Here is a 15,356-nt window from a genome sequence, read left to right on the forward strand (position 1 = left end):
GTTTTTATTTATAAAATTGTCACCTTGGGGTAAGAGTTAGATGTTGTCCCATTCTAAGACACAGACCGTTTGTAATTTGTAAGTCATGTCTCATGGACCTTTAAAATAACTTAATTTTTTTTTAAAGGTGTTCTGGGATAGAGTAGTCATTATAGGAATCATTGCATCTAATGTGCTTCTCATGGGCACAGACAGGAGAGACTGTTAGCGTGGTATAGGATAGCCAGCCTCCTGCACTTGGCCATTCTGTCATCCTGTCCCCACCCCTGGACAACATTGCCAAGTCTTTAAAAAGGGTGTGTGGCCTTCACCCTATCACAGCTAGCTCAGTGTTTAAGCAGCAGGTGTTCAGAGCATCAGCAGAGTTTCCTGAAGTAGAGAGAACTCCACTTGGAGTTCACAGTATTGGATTTTATATATGTTTTTATTTTGATGGTTGTATTCTAGTAAAGAATAGTAAAATCTGGTTTCTCTCCATAACACATGAAACCTTTGCCTTTTACCAATGAAAATGATACCCAGGGAGTGATGGTACATGATTCTAGCCTCTCTTGATTACAATTTATAATTTTTTTTTCTAAGTTTTCTTAGGGGTATAGATGCCCCACCTGAAAGAAAACTTATAGAATAAAACTTATAGAATAAGCTCTTTTCATGCAAGTATTTTTCCTATCTGCAGGTAAAAGGGGAAGCACAGTCCTGAAGGATCTGAAATTGGTTGGTGAGAAAATTGGATCACTTGGACTAGGTAACTGGATTTCAGTTTTAGTGTGATTGTTGATAGCATTTTCCAGATTACAGTCTACATGGAGCCTTCCTGCTGTTGTTCAGCAGGTAGTGAGGAATTGTCATGTGTCGAGTTCAGCACTGTGCAGGGGGGTGGCTGTAGCAACAAGCTGTACAGACCATTGTTTTGTGGTGCTCAGACTGTAGTAGGGGAATGCTTCTGGGCTGAGCTTTCATAGAAGACCTCCAGAAGAGGCTGTGGCCAGACCTGGTGACCAAGTCAGAGATTTTGGTTGAGACTGAGTGAAGTTTGTGCAGACGCAGAGCTGTACTCTGGGTGCTGTGAGGACAGGATCCAGACAACAGGAAGTCAGTCTAGTGCAGTCTCAGATTGCGAGAGGACAGCTGTGTGCTCTTGTGTTGTGTGGAGCAGGTCTAAGTAAAGAGATTCCTAGAGGAGTAAGAGAACCAGTGTGCACATAAGAAAATGGTACTGCTGGGGATCTTGGCCATCTCCTGTCCTCTTTTATGGATGTGAAGTGAGGCTGAGTTGCTCTGTTTTGAGAGCATTGGCTTCTGAGGGTTTTAGAACTCTGCTTCTTAAGCAAGCTGGGGAGAAGGTACTGTGTACCCTGTGCACTTTATGAACTTGGACATGTGGGCTAGATCAGAGGTTCTCCTGTGCCTGGCCAGCCACTCTGAATAGTGCACAGGGCCTAGGTGAAAGACAGAGAGGTTTGTGTGACAGTCCCACCTATGGTCCTGACTTGGGGTAAACTGTGCCTTTCTTTCTCCTCTGTTAAGTGGGACCAATAACATCTACCTCACTTTAAAGAGTAAATAGGATTTAAACATGTCTACATACGTATAAGTACAGTGCCTGGCTCAGGGGCGCCACAGATGCTGGTTTCCTTTTTGTGTCACTTTGTTTGCCATTTGCAGAATAGGTGTTTTTGGAGCTGCCTAGATCCTTGCTGCACACAGTGCCCTGGAGTCCTGGTAACTGCTGATTTGCTAGTAGTGCTGCCCTTCCTCTGTGCCTCCTGGTCGCTGGCTGGCCAGCTAGGTGGGCCCACGCTTCTTCCTTCCTGCTTCCTCCCCGTAGTGTAATCACAGCTGCAGGAGTTCTTGATTCTAGCACCTCAGTGGATTTTTGCCCCTTGACCATGATACCTCAGGTGCTGTTCTGTCCCCTTCATTCTGACATCATGTTTTACTCCATGGTGGGTCACCTGGTGCCAAGCCTTTGTTTGAGCTCCCCTTTGCATTGCTGCTGTTCTCCTCTCCAGGTGGTTTCCCTACTGAGGTGGAGCTGCAGGCTGTTTTAGAGGAAATAAAGTACCAGGCCACTGCTTCACTTCATCTCTGCTGGCATTTGAGCATGCCTTGAGTTGAAATTTGGGTAGTTGTACAGGGCACATGTAGATAGGATGTCATCAGATTCTACAGAAATGAATAGTCTTGTTTAGTGGCACTCCAGTACTGTCGTTTGAGCTGTTCCTGTTATAAATGTGTGTGACAAGAATGTGAACATTGTGAGGAATATACAGGAGGATGATGTCAGTGATGCACACCTCTCACCCTGTAAAGACATTGCTTTTATTCTTACCCTGGGAAACAGGCTTTGTTCTGTTCTTACAGATGAACATAAGCTTCTAGAATCTTGATGTGTCAACTCAGTGCCTTCAGCCACTGTTATACTTAGACATTATTTAGATACTATTTCTATGGGAATTGGATTTCATAGGAACAGTTTAAATAAAGCTTTAGAACACATCTATTTTAGTTTAATTGACAGATTAAAAGTAGGTAAATTTTTAAAAAGGCAAATGAGCTGGTCTTGTGGCACATACCTTTGATCTTAGATTTGGGAAACAGATAGGGAGATCTTTGAGTTTGAGGCCAGCCAAACTACATAACTAGACCGTGTTACGTAGATTTAAAACCCGCATAGTGACTACACTTAAGGATAATATATTGGATACTTAAAATTTTCTAAGACAGTGATCTTAAGTCTTCATACCACAAAATTAAAGCAAAAATATATGATTTTATACATTAACAAGCTTGACTGTGCTAACCATTTTACTTGTACATGTTAAGACATACTATATATTACATAAGTTTGCATGATTTATAGTAAAGGTAGAAACAAAAGTTTACAAATGGAGTGTTTATAAACAGGCACTTTTCCGTTTAAATCAAGAGTAGTAAACTAACATTCAGTAGAGTAGCGAGTTTGGCTTTTGCCAGCCCTGTAAAGTCTTTACCACATATTTTGTGGTGTTACTGTTGTTTTGTTTTAATATTTATTAATGGGCTGAAGAGATGGCTCAGTGGTTAAAAGCGCCGACTGCTCTTCCGGAGAAGAGTCCAGTCCCCAGCATTTCTGCAGCAGCTGACAACTGTCCATAACTCCAGTTCCAGGGATCTGATACCTCTTGTGGCCTCTAAGGGCCGCAGTCACATGGTACACCGACACACCTGCAAGCAGAACACCCATACACGTAAAAGAAAGATTAATTTTTTTAATTATAAAAAAATATGTATTTAAAAATCTAAAACCTACTTTTTCTTAGCTCATTGTCTTATATTGGTCAGAAGCAAGAATGAATGTAAAAAATTCAAGTGGTAGGCCAGGTGACGGGGATAAAGTCTTGGGCTGAGGCAGTTGTCATAGGTAAAATGAAGAAAATAAGAAGCACTGGTTGTGGGCAGCATTTACCAGCCTCTGCTTTAATGTATTCTCTGTTGAATGTCCTCTTCAGTTCCTAACTTCTAGAAACATGGGATAGCCAGGAAGGCAGAGGGTCTCCTGTGTAGCAGCACACTGTTCCGTAAGTGTCTTGGGTTTGAATTAGCTACAAATGCTGAAGGCAGAGAATTCGGTTGGCTCATTACAGATCCAAACTGCAGCCCCAGTGTCCTGCTGTCCTGACTTGGTTTCCTCTTCTGTGTTGGTCTTTATTCTTGGGGACACAGTATTGGTCCTAAGAGGCCCTAGGACATTATTAGCTGTCACCATTGTTTGTATAGTGACTTTCGCAAACCATCCACGGCTGTGGTTTGTTCTTTTCTTCTCTCCCGCTGAGGACCAGACACTGCCTGCTTTCTCTTAAGCTCTTGCAGACCCTTAACCTTTGTGCATGGACGTAGAGACAGCCTCTTTATCCCAGAGAAAGGCCCCCAGAAACTTGTCGCTGCCTGCCACTACTCTCCAGGGGCTCCAGTAGAGAGTCTGTGCACCTCACCCCATTCCATGCCTTTGCCACTCACACAGCTTCCTGTTACTTTTACTTTCATTGCTCTTCCTGTGAGAAATGACATCAGCTCACTCTCTGGTACTGTGCAGCCTGTCCTGCTGCTCAGCTTGTCTCCAACCCTGTCTTCATTGTGTCAGGACTTGCACTTACTGTGCTTCTGTTTCTCCCTGGTTGTGGTGGTGCATGCGTTTAATCCCAGGCAGGTGGATCTCTGAGTTCACGGACAGCCAGGGCTACACAGAGAAACCCTGTCTCAAAAAACACACCTTCTCGCCCCCAAAAAAGAAAGAAAGAAAAGTTTTCCTGGAACTTGTGCCTCTGCTGCCTTGGATTTCAGCTTCTGCTGCCTCGGACGGAGGGCTTCCCACCCGCGGTGTTGTTCTGCAACATGATGCCTCACGCATAGTGTTCACTGGCGTACCTGGGGAAGACCTCTGTCACTCCAGAATGTGACAAATGAGTAGTCAGATACTATAAGAGAGGTCCCTGCCCCCTCTAGACCTTGAACCACCCCCCCCCAAGTCTGGCCCCATGTTTTGGAGGACTTAGGACAGTATAGGCAGCAGCTTTGAACAGTTCATCCTCCAGTGTTTCGTGCACTGCAGCCTCCCTCTTGTCCCTTAGCTAGTTCCTGTGCAATTTCCAACAATTATTCTCTCCTCCTGTGAGTGGTTGTCATGCTCCTCTGATGTTCTTTCCTTAACTGCTCTAAGAGGCATGGGAATAACAGCTGATTTGCAGTTCATTGTCATTGAGAGCTGGAGGTCAGGTCTTGAAGGTGCTCTCCTCAGAGCCCAGTGTATGAGGAAGCAGTTCCTCTGCATCAGTGACAGCTCCTCTTCGGGTGACGCTTTCACCTGGAGTGTCTTGTGAACCAAACTCTGAATCCAGAACTCTGTGGTTGGGTTGTGCTTGGTTGTGCCTGGACACACCTGTGAAAGGCACCAAGGGCCCATATGCTCTCTTGCTTCTTCACACCTTTTGGTTGTTTTTAAATTTCAACAGACTGTTGAGTAGCAAGTGCTGGCAATTGAAAACAGGGTGACTAGAGAAGTTGGTGATGCCTTTCTGCCGTGTCACCGTTTGTATTTCTGTGTGACGAGGATAGAGTGCAGGTTTGTGAGCATGCTAAGCAAGTATTCTGCTATTGGGTTACAGCCCCATCTGTGCTTCATCAGGTCACAGGGCAGCATCGTGATGAGCTGCCCTGTGACTAAGCCACCTTCCTGAACCTGGGACACAGACAGGGTATTCTCTCTTCAGCATGTGGCACAATCACTCGAACAGCTTTTATTTGCCTTCATTATGTGTGCAGTAAAAATACTACTTCTGGGGCTGGAGAGATGGCTCCATGGTTAAGAGTATATGTTGCTCTTCCAGAGGGCCAGGGTCATTTCACAGCCTCCACATGGTAGCTCACCACCACCTTATCTCTGGTTCCAGGGGCTCCAAGATTCTCTTCTCCTTGGGCACCAGGCACACACATGGCATGTAAAATTTAAAAATTAAAACAATTTTAAGTACTATTTTGGTATATATGCTTTCATGAAGTAATATCATTCAATAATGTATTCTTTTGGGAGGAAGCATGCCTATTTAAGATAAATATTTTTCTGTAAGTGAATAATAACATTCCTTTTCTTAAACTGATTGCCAGGGACTGGAGAAGAGGAAGACTATGTTGATGATTTTAATAGGTAAGAAATGCCTTGAGGTAACTATGCAAATTTTAAATACTTTCTGAATATAAGCATGGCAAAATTACATTAGGGTTTACTTTGTAATTGATTCTCTTTTTCATGTTGATTGAAAGTACAGAAAGATAGTTCATCCAAAATTATATTTTGGAGTGACTTCATCTTACGTTACAATACAGATGTATATGTATGTTGTGTTAGGGGAGTTGGAAAGAATGAGATAAAGAAATGACATCAGTGGGTTGACCTGTCACTTGAAATAAGTCACTAGCTTATCTTGAGGCTCTTTTTCTTGTATCCTTTGTCTTTGTGGTAGCCATTGTTTGTGACTTTAAACAAAACTGCCTTCTTCCATGTGGCATTACTCAACATTTTGTTTGAGGTGACTTTCTTGTATGAATTGCCTACTAATATGAAAGTAATGTTTGTTATAAATATGATTAGAAAATTTTAATTACATGATTGGAAATTTTGACAGTTTTCTTTAGATATTTCTGTTTATTACAATAATTTATTGTAATGTGTTTTAGAGATAAGAATAGCATGCAATAATTGACATTTGGGAAGTTCATGTTTTCAGTGTGATTGCCACTTTTGCCCTTGTAAGTTTTCTTAGATGATATATTGAAACTGATGTTTGCTGTTTTTATGTGTTACTTAGAGATTAAAATCTCTCAAAAATGTGAGCAATGGTAGTTATTCTTCATAGTTCTATTCCATTTTTCCCCCTCATAATTAGTGCCAGCCATCGCTCAGAAAAAAGTGAGCTAAGTATTGGTGAAGAAATCGAAGAAGACCTTTCCGTGGGAGTAGATGATGGCAACACCAGTGATAAGGTGAGTGTGTCCATTTGTTGATTTGCTGTGAGGCTTAGTAAATTTATATGACTAATAAAAATGGTTGAAAATTACAAAAAGTTGGTGACAGTCACCTATTCCAAGCCTGAAGAAAACCCCTAAGGGTCTGTGAGACTCAAGCTGTCAGTTATTTGGTACCTGTACTCTGACAGACTTGAGCTATGGCCTGTGGACTTGCTTCAGGTTAAGGATGGCCACAAGGATCAGAATTAGAGTAAAAATTGCCTCTTGGGGTTTCAGAAAAGAGATTGGGGGTTAGCTCAGCAGTAGACCACTTGTGTAGCAAGCATGACACCGTGGGTTTGATCCCCAGCAGTAGCTAGCACTAAGAGGAAGAAATGAGAGTTCCCAAGAGCAGCTATCATTATTCACATTTTCTCAGCACTCAGCACTTTGACCTCTTTGATTTAACATCCTAGCCAAAGCAAGTAGGCAAGAAAAAGAATAAACATCCACATAAGGAAGGAAGAAATCAAATTGGCAGCCAGCTTGATCAAAATACATATAAAATATGAAGTAGTCCACCTTACAGCTATTAGAACTGATTAGCAGACTGAAGATTGGTACAAAGTCAGACAAAAGTCAGCAGCACTGTTGTACACCAAGAACACAGTGTAAAATAGACACAAAAGGACAGTCCCATTTGCTGTGGTCTTTCCTTGCTTTAAGTAAAAATGAAGAACTGATTACTACTGTGATTATGAAAGATCACTTTTAGTCATAGTTTTTCTCTATTCTTATCTGTAGTCTAAAATTAGCATTAATACAGTATTCAGTTCTTTTGCAAATAAAATGGAATGCCTTAATGATTTCATTATTTAATAATGATAGTAAAACAAATACAGATCCAAAGTATCAGCCTTACCTATTTTACAGTATGTGGGCTTTTCTGATTTTCTTTTTAAAAAAAATATAAACAACTTTAATTCTGGTTAATTATAATAATTTTTCTTTGTGACAGATAGTTGTATAAAAACACCGCTATTTGACCAGGAGGGAAGAAAAAAGGGTAATTTATTTAAATGGATTTTATTATCTAAAGAGTAATAAAATAAGATGTAAAGGGGCAGATGAACACACTTAAGAGCATGAGTGTCACAAAGTCTGGATAGGAAAAGGTTCTCACTCGGTGGCTGTATTTCCTGGGAAGCCATCTCTAGTCCAGGGCTGGCCCCTGTTAGCAGGCTACAGATGATAAATCCTATTTTTATAAGGTATGTATTTGTCAATTATGTATAAATTATAACAATATACAGATTGATTCACACTTTATTTACACTGCTTTTTCTCCTTCTCTTGGACAACAAAGCTTGATGACCTCACACAAGACCTAACTGTTTCCCAGCTCAGTGATGTTGCTGATTACCTGGAAGATGTTGCATAGACTGGAAAAGGAAGTATTCTGATCAACAAAGGACAAAGGGCTCATCAGCTCCATTTTCCTCAGACAGTCACTCTTGCTGGAATGTCCACTCCTGCTGGTGCCTTGCATTTCAAAAAGTCTTCAAAAAGACTGCAGATATTTTTAAAAGTTAACTTTTCAGTTTAGTAAACAAAATACTTCCTATATGAGTCCCTGTCTAGGAGAGTTGATATTCTTAATTTGGTTTAGCTGTACATCTCCAAGGAAACCATCTGTAGTCAGGCTTATTATAGCAAGGGAACCCCCCGAAACATCAGTGTTAAAGAGCATAAAGAAGGATCAGTACAGCCACAGTTTGTGCCACTGTGTGTCTGTGGCTGCTACAGGGATCTCTGAACCCTTAGCACTCGCCATCGGAAGCTCACCCCAAAGCTGGTGAACTGACCTGGTAAATCCATGATGCCGAAGAGTATCAGTACAAGTTAAATTGGATATATGAACTTTATTTTGTATTTCCTTCCATTTGGAAGGTTTGTTAGACCATTAAGGTTATATTAAAGTACTCTGTGCTGTTAGTTTTGCTTGTTTTAAACTAGAAATGGTTAGTACTCTTAATTCATAGACTTGTCAATAACAGTTAACATTTCAGGTCATGTTCTTCCTGCTGTCTGTAAGCAGCTGTAAACACAGATTACTTCATTACAGTCTTAATTTATTATTTCTAAAGATGCCTTGAAACATTCAATACCAAAATGCATCTGAAACCATTAAGCAGTGCTTTTATTTCAGATATGTAAGTTGATTATATTTAAATCCAAATTGGAATGAAACAGTAGTAATGGCCTAAGACCATGTATATTCTGTTTGACAAACTTTGTATACTGTACATAATTGCATTGTACTCCTTTAAAAATAGAGCCAATAGTAGAATTTCGGGCAGGTTTAATTTTCACTGTTGTATGTAGTTCTGCAGGGATATAGGCTACTGGCATTTGTAACGCTAACGTATTTAAAATGTGCAAGTAGGAAACTCAGCCCAATGCATGCACGGTATACCGCTAAAAATTGGGAGTGTGTGAAACTGTGATGCATTTTATTTAAATTATGACTATTAAAAGTTACCTTTGTTAATAAAAAGAGAAATTGGAAATCATTATCCATGTTGAGTGAGAGAGCAGGTGCTGTAGTTTCCATCAGTGCCACTGTCCATTCCATAGTTAGCTGCCTGAGGAGTGCAGTAACAGTTACCAGGCCGTGAGTGTAGAGGAAATGAAAATGTAGTGAAGAGTCAGGCTCTCTGATAATAGACTCTGGCTTTATAAAACTTAAGTGAAACTGAGCTATAATCATCAAGAGGAAGTAGGACAGAAAATGGGCCAAGCGGCCTAGAGGCCCTGTGTATTTACGCCTTCAGTCTGCCCCTCCCCAACATGGTGCTGTCTGTTTTTCATGCTGTACTCTTAGAAGCAGCACTGTCTGAAGACACCGCTAGCTAGAGACTGCATGAACTTTGTGAAAGCACTGGCTCTGGTGACCCTCTGGAGTCTGGATCACACGTGTGATTTAATATTTGGTAGGCACTTCAAGTGAGGGAACTGATCTGTGAACATGGCAGGATGTGGTTTTTTATATTTGAGGAAGACTTTCCAACAGTCAGATGTGAAATTTGTCACTTTCTATTAACCAGTGACTGACCTTTTGGTAATTCTTGAGAGGTTGGAGAGAAAAAGCCATACTGCAACTTTGTGGTCAGCACTACATACAGGTATTGAATAATTCTGAATAATGTGAGATTCAACAAGGAGGAAGTTGTTTCCACTGTATTCCTCGCTTAGATATTGTTAAACCTTAGTGTGTGAAATGACAGGTTCTGCATGTAATAATGTTTATTTTTAAAGTAAATTAAAATGTTGGCCAGTGGTAACCTGTATTTTACAGTGTTTGTTTTGTTTTGTTTTTTAAATGCTAACAGGACTTTGATTTGTAAAAGCACTGTGTATGCCTGCCGGGCATGGTGTCGCACGCCTGTAGGCCCAGCAGACTCAAGCAGAGACAGGATGATTTCTGTCTGTCTAGGCCAGCCTGTGTGCCATCTCATTTGATGAGCATCCTCTTGCCCGCATTTTACAGCAGCGCTTCACGGTGTGGGCCTGGCTCCCGCCTGGCTCCCGCCTGCCTTGTTCACTGTCCTGGGGCTGTGGACTGCAGGCCGCACAGCTCCTGCACCCCACAGCTCCTCAAGTTGCTTGTGTTCACCTTTCCTTGTCGGAAATGGCTTCCTCAGAGCCACACAAGGCTGATTTTCAGAGAAAACAGCACGCTAGACTAGGTATCCCTCTCTCTGTTTTGACTTTTACATTGTGTTTTGTTTATCTCTTTGTTGTGGGAGACATGAACAAATGTCAGTCATCCTAGATAGGGTACCAAACTTCAGGTCTAGTGTGGTGACCTAATCAGTGTACTGGGACTACTTACAGGAGCCCACAGCAACACACATGACTGCTTACGTCCAGAGTTTCCTGAGCAACTTGGAGCAGCTATGCTGAAGAGAGTCCTCCCTGGCAGCTGTGTATTGCCGATCTAACCTTAGGGATGGGGTTGACACTAGACTTGCAGCTTTCTAAACTGAGTTCCTGAGTTTCCTTAGCATGTGAGCCTGTCTTCTCTCTACAGTCGGGAGTGTTTGGACTGGGGGAAGCAGCCACACAGTACTCGCCTTCTGCAGTGGTCCACGGCCTGTGTGTTGTCTGAAAGCTCCAAAAGGGTTTACCTAAAACAGTGTTTGGACCCTCGTGTGAACTTCATAAATGGATTTTGTAAAAGGCTGTTTTAAGTAGTGCAGAAGACAGGACCTATTTAGTGGCCAGGCAGCAACTCCTAAGCTCAAGACAACAGCTTGAGATAGTGTTCCTAGCAGCTTGGAGTCGTTAGGTGCAGGTCTGACTCCGGAAATTCACAGTTCCTCAGACTGAAGCCCAGGTGGAGCATTGCCCTCTCATAGCCCTGGTGATCCTCTTGGTACAAAGGAGAAACAGCATCTCCCAGACCTGGACCCCTGCCCTCTGTAGATGAGGGAGAAGCAGCCCTCCTGGGGGGAGGGGCACAGTCCCCACCCTGGGCACTGGACAAGGAAAAGGTCCCCACTCTACTCTGCCTGTGCTCACTAGCAGGCCATGCTGCTTGGTCCATGTTGTAGAGAAAGCATTAGTGGGGAGTTAAATACAGAGGATGAAGTCAAGCCTCTCAAGCTAGTTAGATTGAAATGACCTTTTCACATTTCTGTGAAAGAAGAATAAAGTTTTTTCCTTTCCTTTTTTGCATATGGGTACTTGCCTGCGTGTATGTCTGTGTACCAGATGTGTATAGCGCCCACAGAAGCCAAAAGGTGGCATTGGATCCTTTGGGACTAGAATTAAAGATGGTGATGAGCTGTCATGTAGGTGCTGAGACGTGAACCCAGGTCCTCTGGAAGAGCTCCTAACTGCTGAACCATCTTGCCAGCCCTGTGTGGGCTTTTTTTTTTCTATCCCCCCCGCCCCTTTACGGGTTCCTGCCGTGGTGCTTAGGGTGGGTTCAATTACTCCTGCCAGTCTCTAAGTATTTGTGCTCCAGATGCATATAGCATTGTGCCTGGCTCTCAAGTGAATTTGGATTTTAAATCATTGGGCTAAGATTGAGGGCAGGAAAGTGTAAACTAACAAGACATCACAACCTTACTCATGAATTCACAGAAGAATTCAAAGGAGTCTATTTTCAAAAAAGCTAAGATAAGAATACTTGGGAAGGGCTGGAGAGGTGGCTCAGAGGTTAAGAGCACTGGCTGTTCTTCCAAAGGTCCTGAGTTCAATTCCCACAACCACATGGTGGCTCACAACCATCTATAATGAGATCTGGTGCCCTCTTCTGATGTGTAGGCACACATGCAGGCAGAGTACTGTATAAATAATAAATCTTAAAAAAAAAAAAAAAAGAATACTTGGGAAACTTGGCCAAAGCACCCTTTGTAACTGGTCAGCACTGAGGTAGTCACATGCAGAACTGTCACAGGGTGGAAAACAAAACGTTCCTGGGTAGGATCCTAAAAAGGAGGCGGTGGTTCCCAGAAAGGTGGTTTGTGGATGGACCTTACACCATAAAAAGTCTTGCTGCTGGTGAGGTTAAGCAGTCTCCACCATCAAAAGTTACCCTGCAGTGCAGATAAGGTCTCCCAAGATTCCCAGCAAGATTCCCAGACAGATTGGGGAAGGTTGTGCTGTCTGTGTCTGCCTGCCTGCATGGCAGCCGTGTAGATTAAGGTTTGTTTCCTGTAGGCCTGCCCTTCTTCCTTAGAAACAGGAACCAGAAAGAGGAAGGGCCTTAGAGCTGACTTAGTCCCTGCTCACATGAAGGCGGCTGGGCGAGGGCACCCAAGATGATCTTAGCTTCTGGCAGCTCAGTTGGGAACTTGCTTTGGCCTCTTACAGACTCGATGTTGATGAAGCATGTGTTGGACATGTCTTATGTGATGGAAGGACTCAGTGGACATCTTGACCCTTACTGTTGGCTTGTGCTAGGTCCCGCTGGTGTGGGGGGAGGGGCTCAGTGGGAAAGACCATTCTTGGCTCAGTGGTTCTTGACTCAAAAGACCTAGGGTGCCAGACATAGTCACCAAAGATGGCTCTGCATCAATGGCTCTAAGTCCATTATCTCATGCTGGTGAGTAAGACATGGACACTTGTGGGCATATACAAAATGGAGGCAAGCCTTACTAAGGAGAATTACAGGAAAAATTAAAAAGTGAGAAAACCGACCCTCCAGGGTGGGAGGGGTTTTCAAGAGGAAAAAGCCATTAACTTCCTTGTCTGAGGCTTTTCGTAGGACCATGGCAGAAACTGGACAAAAGGTGAGGTCATTGCTGTGAGAATGGTTAATTCTCTGGGCCATTATATACCAAGCGAGTGAAGATCCCATGTGCTCCATGCATGTCCCTCTGTCCATCTCTGCCTTGTGCTGTGTTAACTGCTGACCTCAACTGTCGGCTACCGTAAGCCTTTGCCAGCTTTGCCACCATCCACTTGGGAGGCGTCTTGCTGGCCATTAAGACCATTCTCCTTGGGCTGGAGAGATGGCTCAGAGGTTACGAGCACTGACTTTTCTTCCAGAGGTCATAAGTTCAATTCCCAGCAACCACATAGTGGCTTATAACCATCTATAATGAAATCTGTGTACTCTTCTGGCCTGCAGGCACAAATGCAGGCAAAATACTGTATGAATAATAAATGAATCTTAAAAAAAACAAAACAAAACAAAACTGCTCTTGTTTCTCACATCTTCGTGACCAGCCTGTAGTTTACTGTCTCAGCATCAGGATGGAGCTGCAGTCTTCCTTCCCCAGCCTGCCTGTTGTCACTGGCCTAGAGCTCTGCCCTCAGCTGTTTAGCTTGGTTAGCTTCTACCTGGCTACAGGCAACCATATCCATCTTCCTTGGTGCTCTTGCCATTTTAACCCCCCAGTCTTCCTCTAACCCAGTCTCTGTTCTCACTGCAATATATGTCAGCAACTTGCAGTTTCATTGTGGCCCATTTTCCTTTACCACCTACAGCTCCTGCTTACTCTGTGCTTTCTGAAACCAAATAGCTCTGATGAAGGTCACTGGCGAGTAATACCTCCTTTCTCTTTTCCTTCTCCCCTCTGTGGTCTGAAGCTTTAGTCTTTGTGACCTACGCTCAGAGCTCCAATAGGACAGTCTCCTGCCATTCCATCCAACTGCACTGGTTCCTAGACCATGAATGCTGTTGAGGTACTTTGGCATTGCCTGGGCTGGCTACACTGCTGTATTCTACCTGTAGAACCCCTCACATCTCATATATACCTTGGTGTTGCCAGTCTTCCCCTGCTTCAAGGCTCAGTTGACACGGTTTCCTGGCACTGAGCATGCCAAATTTTAGTGATCCCAGGCATGTTCTGTGATACATAGAGCCTAAGCATGAACCCTCCCCGGATGGTGCCCATCCAGCCACCTATATGTTCAGGTTGAAGGCAGTCATCAACCTCCATTGGAAGCGTTCTGTGATCCCTGAAGACCTAGTATTCCTGCCTACTCCCATTCCCTTCAGGCCTTGGCCATATATCCTGTGCCTAAAACTCAGCGTCCTGGCTAGCTCCGTATGCAATGGAGAGATAGAGAAAACATGGTGCAGACAGGGCTGCCTGCCACACTGAAGAAGCTCAGCTGAGAGACGATGGCAGGCTGTGTGGGGACAGGCAGGAAAAAAGCAAAACATCTACCGGAAAGATGCTCTTGTATTATGTGATCTCTGGCTGACAGCGCTCCTTGGATCCCATGGAATAGAGGGCCACTTCAAGGGGAAATGCCCCTAATAAGGAGCACTGGGGTGAGCAGAGAGGCAGGAAATGGAGTAACAGAGACAGTGTGAATAAACAGCCCCTGTGCATGAGCCATTGATGGCAAGTCATTTAGTCCCAGCAGTCAGTTCCCCATCTGTCAGGAACAGTTTTTAAAACCCAGGGGTCACAGTGTAGACCAGGCTGGCCTCAAATTTATGGCCCACAAGTAAATGCTGGGATTGCAGGCTCTTGCCACCCTGCCTGGCTACTTACTTTGTTTTAAAGTCCATCTTGTCTGGTGACAGTGCAGCCATGCTTGTCCTGGTGCCTGTTGGCATATGGTAGCATTTCCTTTCAACCTACTCATGTCTGAATTTTAGGCTGCCTCCTGTAGGTGCCATGTAGGGTTTGTTTGTTGTTAAGTATTTTAGATGGAATGTTCATAGTTGAATTTATGTGTATAACTTCAATGTTTTATAACCATGGCTTAGATCTTGTTATTTCGTACTGTCTTTAATTTGCATTTGGCAAATATTTTCTTCCCAATGTAATTCCGTAAAAATTTATTTTCTTCCTCTTTTAAAGATTTATCTTTTAAAATATGGTTTTGCTTATCTTTTCTCAGTGACTGCCCCAGGCCCTGCAGCCTATATCTCAGTTTGTCACAGTTCTCTTAGTTGTGACTTCTTCTAAAAGGATGCAGAACCAGTCTTCAATGTCCCTGCTCCTTGCCTTTGTGCTGCCTTTAGTATCCTGTCCCATGTGTACCAGCCCAACATTTGCTAGAACTACTGCTTTCTACAACTATGTTTTTTTCAAGTGCCTGAGATTAAGAAGAGAGCCAGGGAAGCAACCTAGAGACAGAGAAAACTAAGGAAGGAAGATCATATGAAGTGCATAGGACACCTCAGCTTGCCTCAGTAGGGAATCTCAGCTCCCAGGCTGTGCCTCTGTGGAAAAAGAGGCCTTTCTAACTTTGCTAGCTCACCCTGTTTCTGGGAAGACACGCCTCCGTTGCTCGGTGCCAGGCTTCCCTCTTTTCAGAACATGTGTGCCATGCCACTTACTGTGGTCTCTCATAAGTTGCCTGAGTTTGTTCAGTTAGATTTAAAGCATTTAGGG

At 43.3% G+C, this 15,356-nt stretch overlaps 1 protein-coding gene across 2 annotated transcripts in view; it reads left to right on the plus strand.

The window, feature by feature from the left end:
* The window catches only part of Cep43 (centrosomal protein 43), a 29,857-nt gene extending 20,021 nt beyond the window's left edge, over positions 1-9,836 (plus strand). For both annotated transcript variants that reach the window (XM_060373655.1, XM_060373656.1), the window contains 4 exons: positions 680-748; positions 5,647-5,686; positions 6,426-6,522; positions 7,853-9,836. In XM_060373655.1, the coding sequence (XP_060229638.1) occupies positions 680-748; positions 5,647-5,686; positions 6,426-6,522; positions 7,853-7,927 (281 nt within the window). In that variant the 3' untranslated portion in view covers positions 7,928-9,836. The remainder of the gene's footprint in view (positions 1-679; positions 749-5,646; positions 5,687-6,425; positions 6,523-7,852) is intronic.
* The last annotated feature ends 5,520 nt before the right edge of the window (positions 9,837-15,356 follow it).

The sequence above is a fragment of the Meriones unguiculatus genome, chromosome 20 (assembly GCF_030254825.1).
Source record: "Meriones unguiculatus strain TT.TT164.6M chromosome 20, Bangor_MerUng_6.1, whole genome shotgun sequence".
Lineage (NCBI taxonomy): Eukaryota > Metazoa > Chordata > Mammalia > Rodentia > Muridae > Meriones > Meriones unguiculatus.